Here is a 25,288-nt window from a genome sequence, read left to right on the forward strand (position 1 = left end):
TCTTCCATCTTTTCCAATGAACTGGATATATAACAACTAAACAAAAATACTTCATTAGTAAATTTAAAATATAACCATATTTATCAAGTTTTGTTGTTTCGACATATAATAATACTCGCTGCCTGTCTGTCTATCTGCAAGCCAATTTAAAAAGTACACCTTAATAACGCAAAGTCTAAGTAAATGTCATTATTTCAAGAAATCAGGCAGGCAAGGATGTAGGAAACATCGATGAAGGCAATATGTACAACAGGTGATCCAGTGGAATTTTCCGCAGGCTAACGATTAGTGTTAAAAAAAAGGAAGTAAGACATGCCTCTGGTAATCTATATTTCATATATATTTATATTCTAATGTTTTTATTTATTATCAATTTTTATCTTACCAACCACAGCGGGTATACAAAAATAAGATACAGTAATAGTTTTGCACATTATTTGTACTTTTTTTTACATTTTTTATATTTTAAACAAAAAAAAGTATAACCTCAATTATTTTTGCAGGAGTATCAGGTATTGTTGCAGAGATGGTAAAAGCATTTGGATATATTGGGGTTGAGCTTATTACAAGTCTTGCTAATCAGATTATAAAGGATGGTGCTATTCTGAGTGAGTGGCAGTTGAGTGTAATAGCAATTGCTTCAAGGCGAAGGGTGATGCATTAAAAAGAGGTAACTATAAAGGTTTGAAGTTGGTTGATCAAGTAATGAAAGTTATTGAAAGAGTGATTGATAAGTTACTTAGAGAAAGAATTGATATAGATAAGAGGCAATTTGGTTTTGTTACAGGGCGTGGCACTACAGATTCAATATTTTTACTCAGACAGCTTCAGGAAAAGTATTTAGGAAAGAGAAAGAATCTCTATTTTGTCTTTGTAGATTTAGAGAAAGCTTTTGATAGAGTGCCACATAAAGTTATTTGGTGGGCTATGAGAAAATTAGGTGTGGATGAGTGGCTAGTTACAATGCTAAGAGCCGTGTCAGGATTAACGATTTACTTAGTGATGCATTTAGTGTAAATGTTGGTGTACATCAGGGTTCTGTACGTAGTCCTTTGTTGTTTGTTCTAGACTTGAAGCGCTGTTGATGGAGTTCAGAACAGGTTGTCCATGGGAGTTATTGTATGCACATGATTTGGTTCTCAGAGCAGATTTGATGGAAGAATTAGTTGAAAAGTTTGATAAGTGGAGGAAAGGACTAGAAGAGAAAGGGCTAAGGGTGAACACAGCAAAGTCTAAAGTCATGATTAGTAGCATTGCAGCCAAGTGTAACCTTGCAGTTGGAAAGGGGTTGGTAGAAACTCAATTTTTTGTCAGACTTGCAAGCATTGGGTACATAAGAAGTGCAGTAATATTGGTGGAAGGTTAAGAGCTGACATTCAGTTTGTATGCAAGCGTTGCAAAGGTGAGATTATAGAGAATGAAGTATTTCCAGCTTTAATGATGTACAACAGTGGCTCGTTCGAGATAGTCAAGAACTTCTGTTACTTAGGTGATATGTTGGGCAGTGAAGGGGGTGTTGGCAGAAGTGTTACTTGCAGGATAGGTTCTGCTTGGAAAAAGTTCAGAAAGTTACTTCCTTTGTTGACTAGCAGAGTCTTGTCAATTAAGGTAAAAGGTAGGTTGTATGAGGTCTGTGTAAGAAGTGTTATGTTGTATGGTAGTGAGGCAGTGAAGCAGGAAGATATTGACCATTTAGAAAGGAATGATATTAGAATGGTTTGGTGGATGTGTAACGGCAGTCTGAGAGTCAGAAAGAGTTCAGATGACCTAAGAAGCACGCTAAGTATCTGTAGAATTAAAGATGTTATACAGATAAAAACATTGAATTAGCTGGGGCATTTAGAAAGAATGGAGGAGGATAATTGGGTAAGAAAGTGTAGAGACTTCATAGTTCCTGGGGCAAAGCCCAGAGGCAGACTGAGAAAGACTTGGCAGGAAGTTATAAGGACAGACTTGATACAGAGGAAGTTGAGTTTACATCTAACACAGTCTGGATCAGATTGGAAGAGGGTCATTTACCCCGTCCAATCCATGCTAGCATGGAAAACGGATGTTAAGATGATGATGTTATTTAATCAGAAACGAATCATGAGAAAGTCCAATTTTTTTTAAATTCGAATTTTTGTTTTAAAAAACAGGAAATGAAAAAAATTATTTCTAAAAATAGGAAGTTTAAAGCTTACCTCCCGAGGAAAATCAAGTTGACCTAAATCGATTCATAACATCTTCAGAAAAAACAATTTAACGTTTATTTTATTAAAATCACTACAGTATTCAAGAAACCAGACAATGTTTACCTCATGTTTTTAAGCCTTCACCTCACTTGTTCGCCTTTTTGCAAGTGAAGATTTAAGAGTATAATTATGCGACTGACGTAACTAGTTAGAAGCTCACATTCGGACCCCCAGGATGAGAGGCAAAACTTCGCGGATGTGATGTGATGCGATTTGTAAAAAAAAGTTCCACACGTTGATGAATAAGGATGGCTTCTTGCCCACTTACCTAGTTGTCTTAACCACCAAAAGAAACAAGGTGTATTTTTTTTCAACTTTCCCAAAGATCCAAAACAACGAACTATATGGATCAAACTGATCAAGAGAGAGGATACGCTTCCAAAGAATTTTAAGATCTGCGAAGCTCATTTTACTTCCGAGTTCTTTGACTTTAGAACTGAGTTTGAAAGAAAAAAACAAAAAGAAGAAGGTTAGAAGATTTTTTCATTTTTATTGTCATTCCTCGAACTCATGCGCTATTTTCTAATTCGAATACGTTTACATATCAAAACTCACTGATCAAATTAAAAATATTCGCGGATTCTAACTCGCAATAGCAACGACACTCCGCTTCGCTCGTCATTATCTTACACTTTCTACACTTGCACCACGTCCTTACAGCAACAGCAACACGTGAAGCGACTTCTTCTTGAATATTATCCTCATCACAGCTCTCCCAACTGAAATCCGAGTCAGCGCTTGGTCTAGTATTTTGTAAATTGAAATTCTACAACATTTTCCCTGTCGCTCTTTTTTTCTTTTTTTGCGTCACAGCTTCTCGGTATTGCAATTGAATGATGATTTCTCAACCGAAGTTAGTATTCATTTTCAAAGTTTCCTGATGTTTTCACGGGGGTAAACATACTCATTACCAATGAATTTCACTATTAAAGTTTGAGTAAAAATTTCAATGCGGAAGATGATTTAAGATCTTCTAACAAGTGACGTCAGAGCACTCAAGGTGAAGAAATTTATAAAACAACATTGCGGATGTTTTACCTCGTGTCAGGGGTGAATTTTTGAATCTTTGAATAGGCATTATTAACTTATAAGTGCGAATTAAGGAAAATAAACTTTATATTCGTAAATCACGTATGAATATGAGCCAATTTAGGTCAACTTAATTTTTCTCGGGAGGTAAGCTTTAAATTTTTTATATATAATTTTTACAAATGCGAAACACAAAACTTTATTTTTTTTAATGGTTATTTCTTAAAATACTTTACTGATATTGCATGATAAGAGCTTTAAAAAGCATGCATGGAACATTAACGTCAACCACAGCCCTCATTTTAAGTGTCAGCAAACAACTGCCGTCCATGGCAGTTTTGTAAGTCACGTCAGCAAAATTTTGCCAATCAGTAAATTTCACAACCTGTGTATTAAATAAATTCCTTTCAAATTAAGACCAGGCGCACATATTTAATTTCAAAACATTAATGCAAAATTATTTTTATTTTCTTAAAAAAAAAAACTTTGGCAAAGAACTTCTCTGTTTTACTTTGTAGTAAGAAGGCATCTGTTTTGGTTATAACAGTCAGTAATACTTGAAGCAGACCTGACATAATACATGACAGCGTCATATGCCAAAAAAAAGAATTTCTTGTGCAAATCTTTTAGGTAAGTTCAACTTGGAAAAGTACTAGTCAATTTTTTCATGATTTTTTAGGCGTGAGAGCCCTACTTTTGTCGAAATTCAAGGAATTTGCTTAAATTTTCAGGATAAGTAAATTTTTCTAGGATTAACAGAAATTTACAGGACCAAGGTCACATCATAACTTATATATCCCAATTTGCCTTGTGTTAACAGCTAATACAAGTCCAATTCTATATAGTGAGATCAAAATCTAAAAAAAATATAATATATATATATAATTTTATTTTTAGCCACAAAATGGCTTACATTAATGTTCACAAAAAATTTATTTCCATACTGTATACTGTCGTAATTTGTAAATGGATTCTTCGTTTTGCAGGTATAGCGACATTTTTTACCAAAATTCATGCGCAAGTTACAAATTGTACATTACACTTACATTAATTCTTAGAAAAATTTATTTCCATACTACATGGTCAAGAGGTTTATATGTAAAATTTAAATTGACTAGCGAGAATACATAGACCAGTCCATATATATTTCAAGTTTATTTCCAGGTAAAGGTGTCTTTTTAACTTCGAATTAAAATATTAGTGTATATGCATGCGGTTTTTATACCATTTAGATTTAGAATGAATGAAACAATGCTTCTGAGAGAAAGTGTTTAACCGTAACCAACCATTATTTTCATTAGCTTGATAAACTTCTCCTAAAATTTCTTAGTGTCACCCCTAAACCTCAAAAAAGGATGATAAATTTACTTTCTGTCTATGTCTTAACTAATTGATAAAGGTGCTATCCATTTAGACGATAGTTACTGTCAGAACCCATCGTGTCACTGGAATGCTGCTTCACATAGTGACTGTAGCTAGCTTATTAGCTATGGTTGGCACCAGCTTATTTTATTTAATCAGCTGTTTTGAAATAAAAAGTAAGCTCCAAATATTGACCACAATTTAGCTAACAATTAGCAGTTTAGTCAGTAAATAGCAAGTCAAAAATTCAACATTTTAACAAAAAATTTGAAAAGACTCACGTAAAGACTTCCACGCTCTTCTTTTTCCAGCCACGCTACTAAAAAAATCACCACGTGAGAATCGCCAAATTGGTGCCTGGTCAGCGGCCATGCGCGGTCTAGACTTGCAAAGCAAAAACAAGAATGGAGCACATTTGTTATCCCTCATGTTGCAGATCTTTTACCAAGATCATTACAGACGGACACATCGAGACGCATTGTGTCGTAAAATTGATATTCAGGCTTTTTACTGCACGCTTTTTTATAAAAATATTCTAAAGCTTACCTACCGCAGAAAAACAAGTAAAATTAATTCAGGAGCCAGACAGTTAGAAAACAAACGAGATCCTAAAGCTTCGTTCGAACTTCGGATATGATCCTAATGCTATTAAAACTTGATTAGTTCCAAAGGATTCGCTGACAAAAAAAGGTAGATGATATACTGGAATTAAAATAACGTAGTATGGCCAGCGTCATTTAGGCGCTGTTACTGGTGATAAAACATTGAAACAAAAGTATATGCAAGACAGGGTTGACGATTGGACCAAACAGAGTCAATTGTTGTACAAAACTGTTATACTGAATTGCAAATTGATCACAGGATTTAAATACAAGATCCAGCATAGCATGCGAACTATCTCTGATATCAATGACCAACTCAGACGGCTTGATAGAGTTATATCAACCGAGCTTATCCTACCAAAACATGGAGATTTTACTTTTAAGATGAGGAAAGTTGTTGCCACTACCACTACACTAGATTGGGTTGTCTGGGAACACCAATATTTGCTGATAAAACTTAATTTCAAAACTCAATTATCATCACGGTAAAGTTGTCAACTAACATCATTAATCAAATAATTCGGTTACTTGAGGCGACAAATGTTCAGCAAAAGAAAAAGGAATTAAAATCGAAAAAAAAAGAAGTGAACAAACGAAGCTGCTAGATGAATTATGTTCAGACGATGTGAATGAAACAGTGAAAGAGTTTCCGAACGATCTTGCTTTTGAAAAAGGAGCCTCGAAGTGGCTGTAGATAATTGCAATTTAAGAAGAAGGCTACATACTAAATAAGCAACTGTTCTGTGCTCATTTGCATCAGAAATGGTTTACAACTGAGAACGTTGCTATACAAATGAAAGTGTGATTCTCCTTTCGACCTTAGACACGCTCTATCCTTAAAAAAAAATAATGAACAGTGGAAAATTGTTGTTTGGTTGCTTCACGTGTTTAAAGAGTGTTTAAAGATGTTGCGGCTAAACCTCTTTAAACAAGCAAAAAAAAAAACAATTACAGAAGATGAAGCTCCATTGGATATTTATGCAAGATGTTTTTAGCAAGCAGGACAAATAGTAATAGTATTTAACCCATTAACTAAACGACACGTGAACCAAGAACTGACGAAGGCTTACAAGCAAAATGAAAAAGGAGAAAGAGAAAACCCATAATAATAGGGTCCTCGAAATAAAACGTGGAGTGTTGCATGTAATCTGAGATGAAAACAAGTTAATTTTAGTAGTCAAGGAGCTGAGAGCCAAAAATATTAAAAAACGCTCCGGAAAAATTGAAACTTTTAGGGATGGTTTGTTTTAGTCTAAATATGACAAAACCGTTTACTGGCTTTTTTAAAATTACTTGTGGGCCACACCCATTAGAAAAATCTAATTTTATGACGTCATACCATAGAAAAATACCGATGTTATGTATACCAATCGATAGCTATTGTAAAGCTGTAAAAAGTTACAAGGAAGTCACATAGGAAAAAATCATATTTCCTGACTTTTTGAGCTCGAAAGATTCGTTTGTGACGTCATCAAAATCCTCCTTATGAAACGACATATCTCAAATAATAATCGAAAACATGCGGTAAATATCAACAAGTTAATGAAATAAAAAACAAGAAAAGTATCTATAAATAGTACTCAAACAAACGAGACCTTAACCGGCACGATTCAAGAATCGTGACTGACTTCTTAGAGGGACTGTTGGTGTTCAACCAAAGTCAGGAAGGGAATAACAGGTCTGGTGCCCTTAGATGTTTTGGGCCGCACGCACGCTTTACTGTCGGATTCGGGGAGTCTTAACCTTCACCGAAAGGTTTGGGTAATCTTTTGAAAGTCCGACGTTTTCTTTTTTTTATTAACTGTGTGTCACCATGGAATCTGATTGCCAGGAGATATGGTTCAACGGCCAGTAAAGCACCACACTTCTTGTGGTGTCCGGTGCGCTTTTAAAAACCCTTGAAAATCCGAGGGAAAGATTGATTTTCGCGTCTGTTTGTACTCATAACCCCAGCACGTCTCCAAGATAAGCCTCTGGTCCATAGAACAATGTAGGTAAGGGAAGTCGGCAAAATAGATGCGTAACTTTGGGAAAAGGATTGACTCTAAGGATTGAGTCTGTGACTTAGACTTGTAGCGTTTGTAAACATGCGCATAGGGCGTTTACCAACGTTGGAAAATTGCAACCAAGGGCGTGATGCTAATATAAAATGCTGGCATTTTCAACGAGTGGGTGAAACGTTGTCCCACGTAGTACAACATTGTGGATTCACCCACTGCCGTTGCATACAGCGGCATGATGCAATTGTGAATCTTGTAAAATGCGTCGCCCTGAAGAAAAGGCATAACGAACTTGTGGAACACGTTTTTGACATGCATGGTACCCGGCTTAAGGCAGACCTGGTAATTATCAAATCAGAGGAAATTGCACGCGGCACCATCATCTTTAAGCAACGCCCGTACTCAAAAGATAAGATACTACGATAGACCCGATCTCAAAAGGGCACTTGGGGATCGATTTAGCATCATCAATATATCTTTTGGTGCGATAATCATCTCCCTAAGGGGCATTCGGTGTTCCCGTAAAAACGAGTGCTTCTTTTCAATTGGCGGTACACGAAAAGGACATCAATACGATGGTGGTAAGATCAATGAAGCGTACAATAAAGATATGAAAGTTCTTCATGCGATCGCCTCGCTAACTGAGGGGTATAATTTATGGTAAACCTCTGTGGTCAGCAATGGCCCGAATTGGTCATTTGCCCCGCCTTACTAACAAACACTTGGGGTAGGTTCGCAGTAACAAACTAATTGGATGAAAACTAGGTTACGCAATAGTAAATATATCTGTACACAGGGCACCGCCCCTTTATAACCGGAAAAATAACAGTACTTAGCCAAATGCCTCGTCATCTAATTAGTGACGCGCATGAATGGATTAACGACATTCCCACTGTCCCTATCTACTACCTAGGGAGACTGTGAAAGCATGGCCTATTGATCCTTTAGTCATTAGGAGTTTTAACCTAGAGGTGTCAGAAGACTTATCACATGGATAACTGGATTGTGACAGCCTAGCGTTAATAACTAATACTATTTATAAAATAAGCGTGGAATTTTCGAAATAGAATTGTAACATTTTGTTAAAAAGACGGGGTTCAATTGTATGGTATAAAAAAAATTGTAAAAATTAAAAGATATGTTTATTTAAACAATAACAAGAAGCCCTGGGGGCTCTAAGAATTTCCGCTCGCTACCAAAATATTTGATGACAACCTGCTAATTCGTTGTATCGTGCCAAACATTCGAAGAAGTTTGGTGCTTGAAGACACACAAGTGACATTACATCTTACAACAAACGCAAACAAAACGAAACGTGTCATAATAAACTCACACTTTAAAAGAAATTGCGAACAAAAATTATAGCCTATCATTCATGGTTGAAAGTGGTCTTCCGATTGAAACGTTTATGGTCTTAAACGGCATTTAGTTGACAAAAAAACAAAATTTTGATGCTACCATCATGTTCAGCATACTTTCTTTATTAACTGTGCCAAATTTTGTCGAAAATAAAGTAGTTTTAATTTTTGGACCAATTTTTGCCTAAAATGACATTTAGGTGGCCAAAAATCGAAATTTTGATGCCACCATCATGTTCAGCATACTTTTTTTATTAACTGTGCCAAATTTTGTCGAAAATAAAGTAGTTTAATTTTTTGGACCAATTTTGGTCTAAAATGACATTTCAGGTGGCAAAAAATCAAAATTTTGATGTCACCATCATGTTCAACATATTTTTTTTGTGATCTGTGCGAAATTTTGTCGAAAATAAAGTAGTTTTAATTTTTGGACAAATTTTGGCCTAAAATGACATTTAAGGTGGCCAAAAATCGAAATTTTGATGTCACCATCATGTTCAGCATACTTTTTTTGTTAACTGTGCCAAATATTGTGGAAAATAAAGTAGTTTTAATTTTTGAACCAATTTTGGCCTAAAATGACATTTAGGTAACAAAAAATCAGAGGAACGTGAAATCCCAGGGTCGATTTTTTCTCAAAAAATGCTCCAAAAGAAAAAAACGACGGTTTTAAAGAATTTCCTACGCCTTCGGGCGCGGAAATTCAAAAAAGAAAATATATAGAGATTATATTAAGATTCATTCTTTGTTAGTTAATTGAATTTAAAAACTAACAACTGTCTAAGATTTTGTTTGATCAAGTTTGAAGATTGACCCCCTGACGTGTAGATTTTAATATTGAGAGAAAATATTTTCACTAATCAACATGGCAGCAGATTTCAACATGTGATGTGTTTTTAAATTTATTAGAGAAAAAAGTTAATTGTGTGTTCAGCAAGTAAAAGTAGAAGGACCAGTAAATATATTTAGAGTTCATAAGTGTTGACAATCATCATAGTGTGGTTTTTAATTTGTCCCATCAAAATCCAATTCTTCATATGTTTTAGGCTCTTAGCTTCCTGTCTATATATGAAAGAACTGGAAAAGTTGGCTAGGATTTGTCTACTTTTTTAAGCAATCTCGATTGGTTATTATGATTTTGGACTTTAAATTTTCAATCATTATACATGACATCATGAACCACAATCCTGAACAAAAATATGGAAAGGAGGTTTTTTTCGCTGTTTTTCGTGGGCAAAAGCTTAACACGGTGAAAATTCAGAACATTCATAAGCGAAGGTTGACAAGTTCAAAAAGCATAAATGTAATGTAAAAATATCCTATGCAATTACACGTTTTTTTTTATAAGAAACCAGTTATGGCTACTGAGACTCAAGTTTCTTATTCTTTTCGATTTTGAGGCTAAAAGTTTCTTAATAATTTCTTAGGCCAAGCAACGTTCAAAAGCTTTGTTTGCCGGTATTTTCCCTAAGTTTATGGTCTGGAGGAAACTGAGCCAAGCTAAGTTTCATAATATTTTCAAATTTTGAGTCTCAGGTTTCTTATAAGCGTGTTCTTATAAAAACAAAGCGTGATTTGTGGTGGCAAACTTCGAAGTTAGCTGTCTTGTGTCAACATATTCTGACTAGGATTGTAGCTCTGTATTGATTGTAGCTTATTCAACAGTTTTGCAATGACTTATAGGATTATAAAAAATTTCTAGCTATTCAGTTTGGCGTTTTGAACATTCTACATAATTTTCAATATTTAGTTACATTTTTAACGATAGTACTGCCATTTTAAAAATTTTAAGTTCGCTATGTAGTATCGGAAGATTAAGGTATGCGACGTATTTTGGCCAAAGTTTAATCATTGTAAACAATGGTAAGAAAATGTCATTAATTGAAAAATAAAATAATGGGTTGTTTAGAACTTGAACAATTACTTTAGCTATAGGGAGTTTTACAGGAGTGACTTACAGCTCGTTTACTTGATACGAGTGCTTTTTTATTCCATATTTACTTTTTACAAAACATCTTCTGTGCCAGTATCAAATATCAAAGTGAGACCATACGGTTATTATAATATTCGAGGATTCACCAGTCATTGCACCGTCCCTAATAAACTTTCTACTTTACCCACGCACCAAGTACCACACTTTCTTATTGCGTCCATATAATTTTTTATTTAAATTAAATGTTTCTTATGCCTTGTTTCAAAACATTTTTGATGGGAAGTTACTTAAATTACGGTACTGTCACTTTTTTGTTTTCTTTAACTCGTATTGTTATTGACAAAAAATAAGTTACTCATGGTTGGTGATAAACTAATTAGTTTGTTAGCGCATGCGCATTTTTAAAAAAATAGAGAGGTTATTCCAAGTGCACATGCGCTAACAAAAAAGCTCGTGAGCTCTTTGTGCTAGTAATGCATCGATTAAACTCCGGGGGCGTTTATTAAATATTTTGATATTTATGGGGGCGTTTAATCGAGGTGGCGTTTAATCGAGGGGGGCGTTTAATCGAGGGGGGCGTTTATTGAAAAATGTTGCTATCATTTTCTCAACCAAAGTAAAGACAATATGATACGTGTGGTAGTGACAGGGAAAAGGCAAACAGAGGTTGGTTTGGTTGTTCCTACAAAGTTTAGTTTTGAGACAAGTCGCAAAAAAGATGCAGAGACGTTCGAAAGGGAACTGTTGAAGAGGAAGGAACTGTTTCCAACAATAAAACTTATTTTAAGACGAAAAGGAGTGTACAGAAAGTTTCCTGTTTATAAGAAATAATAAAATTTTGAAACAATTAAACTTTGTTTTTATTCGTAGTACACTGCCATGCCATACATAGGCCAGGGAGAGGAATATAACATGAGCATTGCTGCTGTTTCGATTAAACGCCCCTTTTGATAGGGGCCGTTTATTCGAGGGGGCGTTTATAATAGAGGGCGTTTATTAAATATTTTGATATTTAGGGGGGGGGCGTTTAATCAAGGGGAGCGTTTATAAGAAGGGAGCGCTTAATTGATGCATTACGGTAGCGGAAAATGCAGTTGAATGAAAATGAGCCTTAGAAATAAACTTTTTGTCAAATTTGTTAAATTAAGTATATACGTGATAAATTAACACCTTAAAAAATTGGCAATTTGGCGGGTGACAAAACTTGGAAGTTAATTTACCTTTTTAAATTATACATTCTGCGCTTATTTAGTTTGCTGGATTTTTGCTTATACAACCAAATCTGTCAAATTCTGCCACCCAAAATTCCTTTCCTTAATTAAAGTATGTACAGTTATTGGTACCAAATGTATTTAATTATATCACATTAATGAATTTCGATGTTAGAAAAAAGGTATCGTACACTGAAATTGGGGTATACGGTTGACTCTTTAATACGATCTTCAAGGGCAACAAATTTTGGTTAAAACAGGTGAGAGATTCAAATTAAGGAATGTCACTCTAATTGTAATTTCAAAGGACTAAAGTAAAAAATCAAATTAGAGACAGAAAGTTCGAATTTTAAACAACTGGATATTTCGAGAAAGAACTATTTTCAATATTTGCTGCATGTTCATCTCTCTTTCTCATTTTCTATTTTATAGTTTAAAGAAATCATCAATATTAGACGGTTTCTTATTCAAAAAAAGATCTAGATCAACAGCTTTATATATATATTTTCAACACTTTAAAATTATTTTATGAAGTTATAGACTGTAGTCCTCCGATCTCTGCTGGTAGTGTTCGCGACATCTGCGAATGTTGGTTTACTAATAACTGTTTCAAAAACTTTCTTGAATATCATCTGGAGTTTACCAAAATGGGAAGAAAGTTGTCGATGGCTATTGTCCCCTCAGACAGTCAGAAAAATTTGCAAATACTTAATTTCCTAAGATAAAATAGATGCAAAAGTATTACAGCAAAACTTATGAATAAAAATGACGCTTTGGGGATAAAGGTTCCAACAGAAAAGAAGAAGAAAAAGATTGTCGCCGCAAGAAAAGTCTACCTAAACGTTTTGTAGACGAAACATTTATTATAAAAAAAATTATAAACCAACCTGCTTTTCTATTTGTGTAATCAACGCCTTTTTCTTAATTAAGACACCATTTAACTAGGATGCTTTCTGTTCGCATTTTAACCATGGAAGCACAGCTTCTTAATTTGATCATGTTTGGCTACTTTTTTAAAAGTGCTGTCTTTTTATAAAACATCATAAAAACTTGATTTGCTTTTTTCCAAGTAGAAAGAATCCCTTTCTCGGGCTCTTAAAAAGGCTTAATATTTTCATTATAGGTTATTCTATTCGTGTAACCTTTTCTTTGATGCTGCTGGTTCCACAATCAAACCAACTCATTTCATCGATGGCATCTTTTCTTTTTAAAAATCAAAACATTCGAATGAAAATTTGAAATTCGAAATAAGTTTCGATTGCGCTTAGGGCCTCTTTACATCATAAGAATTTGAATTACATATAGAATTTTACCCGTAGGAACCTGAAAATATGTTCGAATTAAAGAGGTTTGAATTACGGGAGTTGACTTATAAGAGTTTCTTAATAAAATTTGGTGGTGTCTTTAGATTTGTTTGATTTAGAGGAAGATTCGAAATACGGACTGTCGAATTTAAGAGTCATTGACTTACTGGCACTATCCAAAATTTCCCCAGATATAACTTTATGTACGCAATAACAAGACAGGAATGTTACAATTCGTAAGAGAGGAAGTAGCAATCTGGAAAGATTAACACCAACATTTTAACAATTTCTGAAAAACTTTCTTAAATTGTTTTTTTAGCTGATCAAAAAGCCGCTTCTCTGCAGTGCGATGATATTTATAATACACCTTTACGATAATTCAATTGTACATGCGTTCCTACGGCTCTCCATCGTTTTACAATATCGGAAAAAAGGAGGTAAAAATCGTGTTTTTATGAGAGTTTGTTAGAGACGAAAGCGTGTTTTCTCCAGTTTTTTCCGTCGTATCAATTTCTTTCAAATTTTCAGGAAACGTTAATAATAATAACATACAACTTATGTGTAATTTTCATTAAAAACAAAACGCGGCAAGAAAAGTTATCACGAAAAAACGTGTTGTGATATTTACCTCCTCCGATCGCTAAAGAAGCTGCCATGGAGTGTTAGTTTTCCCGATTGACCGTAAAGGTGTATTGCTAGCATTTTTAATAGTGATTTTTCACAATACTGTAGGCACGCAATATTGTAAAAGATCATTTAGGGCCTTTATTTAGATGGCTTAAAATATTAAGTTGCAAAAATGGTGCCCGTGGGTAAACGAATTATGTGTTTCTTTTCGTCCAGCAATCTGTTTGTTTAAAAACCTAAAAATATCAACGCTCTCAAATAAATAATAGCGCGCCTTAACGTTAGACAGGTAAAGAAAGAGTATTTTGACTTAGAATATGACAAAGAACAAGGAAAAACGATTGGTGTAGTGTGTCGAAAAATAAGAATGTGACGTCATTTACTGTGTGGGTAACTAGGGACTACATGGGACTAAAATGGGACCAATTTCCTCAAACTTGTGTCAACGCTTCGTTTCGAAACAGACGGGTTGTTGACGTTTAAACCTTAATATCTCTATACCTATTTATTAAAAAGACATAATTTGTGTGTTTATTTTAGATCGTGCGAAAATGTAAATTCTATCTCTTTCTTCGCGGCAGTATCTCAATAGTATAACTTGATTTGTTCTTAAACCAAATGAATATCTTAGATGCATAAAGAATTAAATATTCCAATGATTTTTGTCCGACTCAAGAAGCCAAGTGCCGTTGAGAAGCTATAGCACATTAAAGATTGAAGCCTTTTGGTATGAAATTATTCCATTGTTGTTTGGAGTGAAAGTTCCACAATAACTTTTTATCCGCAAAGGCTCTTAGGCTGAAATTCTGTAGAAGGCATGTCGGTATTATAACGTATCATTAGAAAAAAAACTTTTTGAGCTGATTATGGAAGAATTATATAAGTCCAAATGTCAAAACTAAGGTGAAAAGAAATAAAAATATTTTCAAGCAAGATGTCAAATTTCGCAAATTCTAACATGTACATGGAACAAGCATGTTCCAAAAAGGCATAAGTATAAAATTCATTCCATTTAAAGAGTCTCCGTGGATTTCATATTCCATTGAAGTTAGGACAAGAGTAAAGAAGCTGATAATAGTTTAAATAGTGTAATCATTATTGGCTCCCATCATCCGGAGAAACTGAAGGTCCCGTTTTGTGTGGTAAAGTCACAAAATATCCTTTTAAACAAGAAATTTTGGGAAAAAAAGCGTTCTGGGAGGAACTACTCTCGTTCTTTGCTTAAAACTAGGGCTCTGGAAATGGAATGTGGCATGATTATAAGCTCATTATATCATATTATGACGATAAAGTATTGACGGGAAAGGCTTGAATAAGTTTTTCTTCAGTGATTTAGATTGATAACCAGCTGTTCGGGAAGACGATATTCCAGCGATATTCCAGCGATTTTCTTGATTTTTAAATTTTAATAACCGTTCCCATTCTATAGAATATAGAGGGTAAAATCACTATTCCATTAATGTTCATCGGACTTCCAACTATAACAACCATTAAATTTCAATTAAGGGAAGTAATATCAATTAAAGAAGCCTTCTAGGAAGAATTATTCTCTGAAAAGGCAAACCATCGCTCAGAAAACATCTATTCAAATTAGATGCCATTGCATTGCAGTGTTTTTTACATTCATGTATTCAAACTGATTATCTATTTAAAAAAAACCCCACAATATTCGTACACTAACATTCCTGCTGAAGAAGTCTGTGCTAAAAGACAAATAGAAAATGTCCTGATGATTATCCCAAATTGTAAGAAGCAACACATGATTGTATTAGAGTCAGGAAAACCAGTGTTTTGTAAAGAATATCTATGTGACTGTGGCCCATGCTTGAGATTTAACTTTGAAGATTGCGAAAAGGGTGAACAACAGGATTTCGATGACACGACAGATGTTGGATGTGTTTGATGATGAAAATTCTAATGACGATCGAGATGAACAGATTTTTGAGTTTGAGGTTCTTTCCTTCGTTACTTTATTCACTGGGTGCAATGCAGAGCGGCTACACTTTGTCCAGATGACAGAAAAAGGAACAACTGACGAGAAATTATCAGATCCTTACAGTCATGTTTTTGTTCCCGGAGAGAGATTATTCAAAGGATACCTCAAATTCACCCGTTCCAGAAACATTTCTTTCAAACAACTTTAAGTTTTGCCTACGTGCATCGTTTTATCTCCTGATGAAATATTCGATACATATGTTGAAGTTAACGAAAAAATGCAGTTGGATAAACATGTCTGTGATGTATTGCTTCAAAAAGCTAGAATGTAAAACCTTAACACTCTTAAACTTTTTCTTGTTAACATTTGTTTTTTTATGTTAAGACTGAGGTTGCTAATTTTTATTGGAATTCTTTCAATCCTTGAACACTCATAGTTATGGAATTCGTTTCCCGGTAGTGTTTTCAAGATGTTTCAAAGGCGTTATTTGGCAAAAATGATGTACTGAGGCATCTTCAAATCGCAAAATAAAAACTGAAAATTTCAAGACAGAAGTTCTCAATATAACAAAGTTGTGGAATTAGTGTTAATGGAATTAGTCTTTTCACAGTGCTCCTTACACTGCTTTAGTTTATTTTGTTCCTATTATAAAGTTTCATAAACATGTTGTATTTAGTTTCAATTAGTTTGTAAAAAGAACTTAGCATGTTACGAAAAATCTGTCTCCTTTTCTAAACGTAATTTGGACAACCCTGTGCGGATTATCTAATCCGTCCTTGCTCTTTAAATTACATTTCCGGTAATCCATTTCAAATTCGTAATTATTCTACAACTAATTGCAGTTTCTGTGGGTTATTGCACAGATTAAAGGGTGTCTTCGTAGAGACGTATTTGCTTAAAATAAAACGTCATATTTCAATGGAATAATCCGTTAAAAAGTGCTCCTGATGTTTGTTTTTAAAAATTCGGTAATCAGTTGGTAATTTAAGCTAATAAAAAGAGAGAAAACCTTTAATACAAATTTGCAGTAGATAAAATTGCGATTATCGGGATATTGGAATATTTAATCCCAGAAAGCTCTTGAGAATTACATAATCACAAATCACAAAATCACTTAATACATATTCCCCATCCTTTTATACATCAAGTGGGAAAATTTCAATTAGAAATTTCAAAAACTGAGCCTGTAACACCAAAAAAACTAATTTTTGGAATTTTCAAATTATCATTTTCGCACGATTCAAAATAAACACTGACTAATCCTATACATTTTCTTAATCAGCGTTTTAAGCTCTATGCAATGGAAGTAACTGTAAAACAAATTTCTAAAGAATATTCACGACTTGTAAAGAAGCTTCAAAGGTATTGGTATGTGCAACATATTTATAAACAGTTGGCAAAAAAATGTTTCATTGCAAATATACTGAGGAATGACTTTAAGTTAATGTAGGTGTACTTGTTTCAAAATTTTATTTTTAACACAATAGAGTCATATGTAACACATTGTCGCACAGTCTTTTAAATAAATCAATTTAAACTTATCTACAGGCAGCAACACCGCTATGTAAAACAAAATGTGTTTTTTCGGTCAAGGGACCGAATTAAACACATTGTTCGACAGTAACGTCTTCACGACAAGCTGCTCGAAACATTTTGTTTCAAAAAAAAAAATAATATCGCTTTAATATTTTGTATTTATATAGGTTCATGATCGAAATGTAATAATTTCACGTTGTTAAAAAGGAAGTTATTATTACACCAGTGTCTTTCACAGTTGTGTCAAAAACCTTATCTAATAATTCAACAGCCTTCCTGTTTTTTCTCGATGCTTTTCAAGTAATCGTTTAGTAGCTCCATTACAAGCAACATCACAGGCTGTTTGATTCTTCCAAATATTTCTCTCTCTGTTTTAAAACTCGTTAGAGCGTTGTTGTATTTTCTTATTAACTCACCCGAAACAACCTTAGTTTTGTCGAATGAGTTGATAAAGGACAGAAACGACTGTTTCGTTTCCAGATCCAAATCATGAACCGTTTTTTATCCGGTGATTCTTATGTTACGTGTGTGTGTGCAATACACACATGTTAACAAATTTTCACAGTCAATACAGACATATTTTGCAAACGATTCGTGTTGCTTACACAGTGGTTGGAATTCTTGCAATTTTTGATTGAAAAAGACATTCGTAAAAGATTTTTTGGTATAAGAATGTAGGTTTTGACATCCGTCACAGATCTTTAAACTGCATGTTGTACAGGAGCAGCTAAAAATACGATTGCATACTTACTTTGCTGACACAAGAAAGACTTTGTTTTACCAATTTGTCTGAATAAAAATAAAAATATTATCTCTTTTAAATGTTATTTCGGAGAAGGGTTTCGTGATATTTGGATATTATGTTGTGATTGAGGTACTATTAGGAAAAATGTGGGGATGGATTTGTTATGATGATTGCCTAAGATTGCATTTTTAGCATGGATCATTTAATTTTTTATTTTCATTTTTGCTTTTAAATTTTCAAAGATTCTCTAAAAAAGCTTCTTTAAATATCTTTTTTGTGCTTGATCTGTGTGGAATTAAAAATTCCAGAAAAACATGTTGGTGATTGACGAAAAGCATGTGTTTGTTTTTTAAGTTGATTTGACAAACTTAAGTTGATTTGACAAATGACACCTGCTGATGTTAATAGCATTGATTCAAATTCCTGGCTATTTTTAGGTATGGATACAGGTATCTTTCAGTTTAAGCGACCATTCAGGGCATGAGGTAGCTAGCTAACTAAAATAATTAAAATTAATTTTAGTACAGCTAGCTAGTTTTGTCATGTTTGTCATTCTGTTGTTAATTTTTGAGTCAGTCACTTTAATTATCTTCCAATATTTATATTTGTTTAAATAATGTACCTAAACTAAGCAGGGTAAAAAGCCCTCTCGACGTTTAAGAGGCTCTGAAAGACGCCCAGTATTTTGGCTCTCTCAAAATGTGATTTCTTTTCCAGGGAAAAAGATGAGTGAGTATATGATCACCACGCTTTAACACTTAGCCCTTTTTACTTCAAATTTTGTTTAAAAAATCTTGAGCCCAAAAATATCTGCTGTGATTCCAGCTGACTCACTTTGCAGTTCTGATAATTTTTAAAAAAGATTCAAAACGGAGTCTTTGTTCATTACTGTATCAGTACACCCTTCTTGCCTCTTCGTAAATTATTAGACATGCAACTTTTTTTTATTGCTCTGGATATAATGATCCCGCTATAACATTCTGTGAATTTGAATGCTCAGATTTTTGCTTAATGTTTTATGATGGCATTAAAACCTGAAAAATTGTGAGATTTATATTTTTATTATTATTTTGACTTTTTATACAGGATATAGCCACTTCAATGTGGGTAACACACTTATACACACATATACATCAGGTATATTTATACACACTTATACATCAGTTAATGACCGACATTGCCTGCCCAATCTGGCTCACCAGGAATGGGTTGACCCGTGACTGTGGCAAAAAAACTTGCTAAATTTGCCAAACCACGAACATTCTGATTACGCCATGCATATCTTATAATTATGAACCTTATAAACCAAAAAATCTTAAATCTACCAAACGTTTCACACTCTACCAAGTAAAATAAAGCAAATGCGAACCCTGATATTGAAATAAAGAGTTAAAGACGTAAGCCGCTGTCTCATCTTGATTCAGTTTTGTTTTTCTGCGACATCTTAATGGGCAAGACAATTCAGCACTTCCATCTTCTATAAACACTAAAATGCTATTTAGACAATTTTTACAATAAGTATGCCCGCAGTTTAGTTGTTTAGGCTTGTGGTAGGTGTCTAAGCAAATCTTGCATTTCAGCATGGTAGCCAATTCTATTTCTTCCATTTTTTCCAATTCTGCTAGAAGAAATTTTTTATTTTAGATATACTTTAAGAATAAGAACCCTTAAGGCTTACCTCTAGAGTAAAAACAGTTTAGTTTCATATGATAGAGCTTGAAAAGTTGTCTAGAAATTTATAGTTAAATGAAAATGTGGATTGATTCTTAAATTGTTGAATTTAAGAGTTCCAATCATTATATGCATGACATCATAAACTAGCTCTGAATTAGGTGTTTCATTTGACAGTTTTGCCAAAAGTTTCTTAGCAATTTATTTTGGCATTTCGAACATTTTATAAATTTAATATTTACTATAATTATGCTCAAAAACAGCAATTACATGTTTTACTGCAGTTCATCAACAACAACAACAACAACAAAAACAACTTTGTGTAATTAACAAACGGGGAAACGAGGAACGGGGGCTCTGTTTACATATATTTACAATGTCTTTTCCTTTTGTCGCAAATATAAAGTTATATTTGTAACTGTCCTCAGTGAGGACATACCACAAAAACCGATACTAGCATTAAGTGGCACTTTCAAAAAATTTATCGCCATAGTATTTTATATTTATAAGTTCATGATTAAATGTGTTGATTTCATGTGGTGTGGTTAAAAAGCTATACAAAACTTTGCGAAAAATCTTTGCGATAGGTATTGTCATGCAATCAATTTCTTAGCTGTTAGTCTAATAAATTCACAAACTACAAACTCATTCGCAATAGAACTTCTTACATACTTTTTTACTTCTAAAGTGTCATAAAAGTAATACCAGTTGCAATAAGTCGCATGAAGTTTTTTACAACGGTACTGTCTTTCACTGTTGTGTCAAAAAGCAAAATCTAATAATCCAACAGCTTTGCTGCTTCTCCCCGATGCTTCTCAAGTAATCGTCTGGTAGCGCTATTACAAGCAACATCATAGGCTGTTTGATTCTTCCAGTTTTGTATATTAACATTAATATGTGGTATTGACAACAACAACTTAACACATTCAACATGATCACGAGCAGACGCAAGATGTAATGGTGTGTTATTGTCATTGTCTACATTGTTAATGTGTGTGACATCACAATTAATCAAAATTTTTAGAACATCTTGGTGATCAAACTTTGCACTAAAGTGATATGCATTCCATTTGCGTTTGTTTACAGCGTACACCTCACTACCAGCATCGATTAAAGCTTGTACTATCGATGGTTTATTTCTCCGTGCAGCTTCTATCAACAGTGTGTGTCCATAATCATCCCTCATTTTAACGATATTTGGACTATTAATAAGGACGAACTGCAGTTTCTTGTCATCACCATTTTGTATTATTTCCCGAAGGTCTAAAGATGAAGATGTTAAATCTAGATTAACCTAAAATAACTTTATGCCAAAACACCATTTTATCTGAAGAAAAAGAGAAATAAATAATTAGTATTGAAATGTCTATCAATTCTTCTTCAGAGGTTATGTCAAAGTAAGCAAAGGATTAAGGTCATCTCTTACGTTGCTGCGTACATAAACCAACATGTTTCATGTTTGGCGTTTTTAGAGGTAACTAAAGATTCTCTCGGCTAAATGTTTTTCCCTACAAACTTAATCCCCAACAATAAATTTTTCCGACTAACCTAACTAGCCTGACTAGCCTTTTTCATCTCTTACATATTAAAAAAAGCATGTTAGAATACCACGACACAAACCTCCTGAGGCTAGCTGTTAATAAGTCCAACTGCAAAACGACAGTTAGTCTACATTTTGGCTACCATGTATAGCAAAAATGAATTGCGCTGCAAAATGGTATTCTCAGTGTGAGATGTACATGTTTATGTATACTTAAAAATGATGCAGCAGTAAATATAACTTAATTAGGTAAATAATTTAAAATATATTAAAGAAGAGGTAAAATAAATATAATAAATAATAAAGTAAATATAATAACTTTAACTGACCGGGCAAAGTATACTACAAACCTTCAAAGGAGTACAACTTTGAAAGCCCCGTTGCATCTTTTTGCTTCACAGCGCTAAAAAGAAATCATTATCCATACATTCCGACTATTGCAGTGGCAAATGCATATTTTTTTAACAGTACAGCAGGATAGATAGTTATATGCTGTTGATTTTAACTTTTGTTAAGCTGAATGTTTATACTCAGATTAGGCACGGACAACTTTTCTGTCCGTGAGACAAATAGATACGACTAGCGATGGGCTAATTCCTCGAGATTTTACTACGGGCTTATGCTTTTTGTAAGAATATATTATCATTTTCATGAAAAACAATATTGCTGAACATACCTGCTTCTTTGCTTCTCACCATCAAGATTTACATTTGCACGAGATCTTTCGTATTCTATAAAAACATGCATATAGCATTTACAACAATAGACCAACTTTCAATGACCAGTAATAAGATTAAAAGCAGTATCAAAAGTACCTTCTAAACTTTTAAGTAATGTCTTTAAATTAGTTGCTAATTCCGAAAAGTTGGGTTGTGGCTCACATTCATCAATCAAGTTTTTATAAACAGAACATTTACTAGGATCTATACCAATAGTGGACATATCATCGACGGAAACTTGCACTCGACCCAATGGACTGGTAAAATAATCTTCTTTTTTCAACTGATAAAGATGTGAATTAAAAGTTAGGATAGTTTTTGGAAAAGAAGTTAGACTACGAAGCTGTCGTTCAATTTCTAACTTCTCAGCAACCAATTCAAAGTGAGATTTTGAATTAAAAACATATATGTAATCTGAGAATCGTTTTATCCAAGTGTTGTCTAAGAGACCAACAAGGATTACTTGTGCTTTAAATTCTTCTACTTTTTCATCAAACTCTTTTAAATGGTTTTCTTCTTCTGCGTTTAACATTTTCACATACTCTGTCATTCGTTTCAACTTTCTCACTTTTAATTCACGAGCAAATATTTCTCTCTCTGTTTTAAAACTCGTCAAGGCTTCGTTGTATTTTCTTGTTAACTCTTCAAAGACAACCTTAGTTTCGTCGAATGAGTTGATAAACGACTGAAACCATTGTTTCGCTTCCAGACCAAAATCATCAACCGTTTTTATTCGGTGATTCTTATGTTGCCTGTGTGTGCAATACACACAGGTAAACAAATTTTCACAGTCAATACAAACATATTTTGCAAGCGAGTCGTGTTGCTTGCACAGTGGTTGGAGCTCTTGCAATTTTTCGTTAAAAATGACACTGATAAATGATTTATTTGAACAAGAATGCAGATTTTGACATCTATCACAGATCTTTGAACTGCATCTTGCACAGGAACAGCTGACAATCCGATTGCATTCTTTACTTTGCTGACACAAAAAAGTCTTTGTTTTACTAACTTGCCTAAAATAAAAACAAAACATTATCTCATTTAAATGTTATTCCGAAGAAGGGTTTTGTGATATTTGGATATTATCTTGTGATGTGTGTACCCTTAGAAAAAATTTAGGCATGGATTTGCTATGAGGATTGCCTAAGTTTGCATTTTTAGCATGGATCATTTGAAGTTTGCTCCAAAGGTTTAAGTTTAATGTGAACTTAGTTTATCGTTTATTATCGTGTTTTTTTCAAAATGTGAAAGATACGAAATTTCCATACAAGAAAAGATGTAGCGAGTTTAACGATGAGGCCAGCTAATCCACATCGAGAACAATAAAGTTCTGCTTCATTTTTTCATTTTTATTTTTGCTTTTAAGTTTTTAAACTTTCTCTAAAACAGCTTCAAATGTTTTTTCTTTGTGATCGATCTGTATGGAATCAAAAATTCAAAAAAAAACAAAAAACAAATTGGAGATTAACGAAAAGTATGTGTCTGTTTTTCTTTGAAACTTATGTTGATTTGACAGATGATCCATGTTGATGTTAATAGCATTGTTTTCAAATTTCTGGCTATTTTTAGGTATGGATACAGGTATCTTTCAGTTTAAGCGATCATTCAGGGCATGAGGTAGCTAGCTAGCTAGCTTAAATAATTAAAATAAATTTTAGTACAGCTAGCTAGTTTTATCATGTTTGTCATTCTGTTGTTAATTTTTGAGTCAGTCATTTTAGTTATCTCCCAATATTTATATTTCTTTAAATAATGTACCTAAACTAAGCAGGGTAAAAAGTCCTCTCGACGTCAAGAGGCTCTGAAAGATGCCCAATATTTTTTCTCAAAGGAACAAAGATGAGTATATGATCACCACGTTTTAACACTTAAAATTCAGTGTTTTAAATTTGCATACGTTTGCTTTTTTTGATGGCAAATAAACACGCATAATGGCTTAAAAAGAGTAGCTGTATCTTGAGTTCAAATTGTGAAAGGAAAATTTATATTATTATTTTTATTGTTATTTCGACTATTTGTACAGGATATAGCCAATTCAGTGTAGGTAACACTTATACATCATATAGATCGGCATTGCCTACCCAATTTCCCCTTACCTGAAATGGGTTGACCCGTAGCTGTGGTAAAGCCCACGAATGTGGACCAAACCACGGACATTCTAATTACGAAACTACGTGGGCACACTCCTTGCATATCTTATAAATTATGAACCTTATAAATCAAAAATCTCAAATATCCTAAAAGTCTCACATTTGTAATCTATCAAGTAGAATAAAACAAATGTGAACCCTGATTGAAATAAAGAGTTTAAAAATTTAACTATAGGAAGTGCACTTTTTACAATTATAAATAGCAATAAAATGTTATTTATGAACAAGGTACCATGTCTATACCTGCATGGTCTATTGAATTTGGAATTGTTACATTGCATTTGAGAAAATTACTAGAAGTTGTTATTTTCAACACAGATGGTGTCATATGTAACACATTGTTATACATTCTTATCAAAATGATGTGAAAAAAACTGGACTTACATCTTATCCAAAAGATCAGTTACAATAAATGTAGTCATTAGCAATGATGTTGTCTCATCTTGATCCAGTTTTGTTTTTCTGCGACATCTTAATGGGCAAGGCAATTCAGCCCTCCCATCTTCCATGAACACTAAAATGCCATTTAGACAATCTTCACAATAGGTATGCCCGCAGTTTAATTGTTTAGGCTTATGGTAGGTGTCTAAGCAAATCTTGCATTCCAGCATCGTTGCCAATTCGACTTTTGATAAGGCCATTGTATTATAGACTTTTTTTACAGTTCTCCTAGAAGAAACTTTTTATTTTAGATATACTTTAAGCTTAAAGACCCTTAAAGCTTACCTTCAACGTAAAAACAGTTTAATTTCATATAAAAGAAAAGCTTAAAAGTTGTTTAAAAATTTGTATATCTCTTTAGTAATAGCCGTCGTCTGTGTCCGCAAAAGCTGTGTCCCGTAACGGAAACACGAAATTTTTAAACTGCGCATCAATACCAAATGCGATATACTTCTGTCTACTTTGTTGCAAATGCGATATATAAAGGACGGGCGACCCCCGTGGATTTTTCCACGGGCTAACAACTAGTCTATATTATAATACCCGTATACGTCTGTCTGTCTGTCTGTCTGTCTGTCTGTCTGTCTGTCTGTCTGTCTGTCTGTCTGTCTGTCTGTCTGTCTGTCTGTCTGTCTGTCTGTCTGTCTGTCTGTCTGTCTGTCTGTCTGTCTGTCTGTCTGTCTGTCTGTCTGTCTGTCTGTCTGTCTGTCTGTCTGTCTGTCTGTCTGTCTGTCTGTCTGTCTGTCTGTCTGTCTGTCTGTCTGTCTGTCTGTCTGTCTGTCTGTCTGTCTGTCTGTCTGTCTGTCTGTCTGTCTGTCTGTCTGTCTGTCTGTCTGTCTGTCTGTCTGTCTGTCTGTCTGTCTGTCTGTCTGTCTGTCTGTCTGTCT

At 33.9% G+C, this 25,288-nt stretch overlaps 1 protein-coding gene across 1 annotated transcript; it reads right to left on the reverse strand.

Moving 5' to 3' along the window:
* Positions 1–19,716: 19,716 nt before the first annotated feature.
* On the reverse strand, positions 19,717–23,335 carry LOC130657919 (uncharacterized). Its single transcript, XM_057460945.1, has 5 exons — positions 23,280–23,335; positions 21,904–22,823; positions 21,765–21,819; positions 21,439–21,491; positions 19,717–20,811 (listed from the first exon to the last, which is right to left on the reverse strand). Exons 1-5 carry the CDS (start codon positions 23,333–23,335, stop codon positions 20,324–20,326), a joined length of 1,572 nt encoding a protein of 523 aa, XP_057316928.1. The 3' UTR covers positions 19,717–20,323.
* Positions 23,336–25,288: the final 1,953 nt, after the last annotated feature.

The sequence above is a fragment of the Hydractinia symbiolongicarpus genome, chromosome 1, assembly GCF_029227915.1.
Source record: "Hydractinia symbiolongicarpus strain clone_291-10 chromosome 1, HSymV2.1, whole genome shotgun sequence".
Lineage (NCBI taxonomy): Eukaryota > Metazoa > Cnidaria > Hydrozoa > Anthoathecata > Hydractiniidae > Hydractinia > Hydractinia symbiolongicarpus.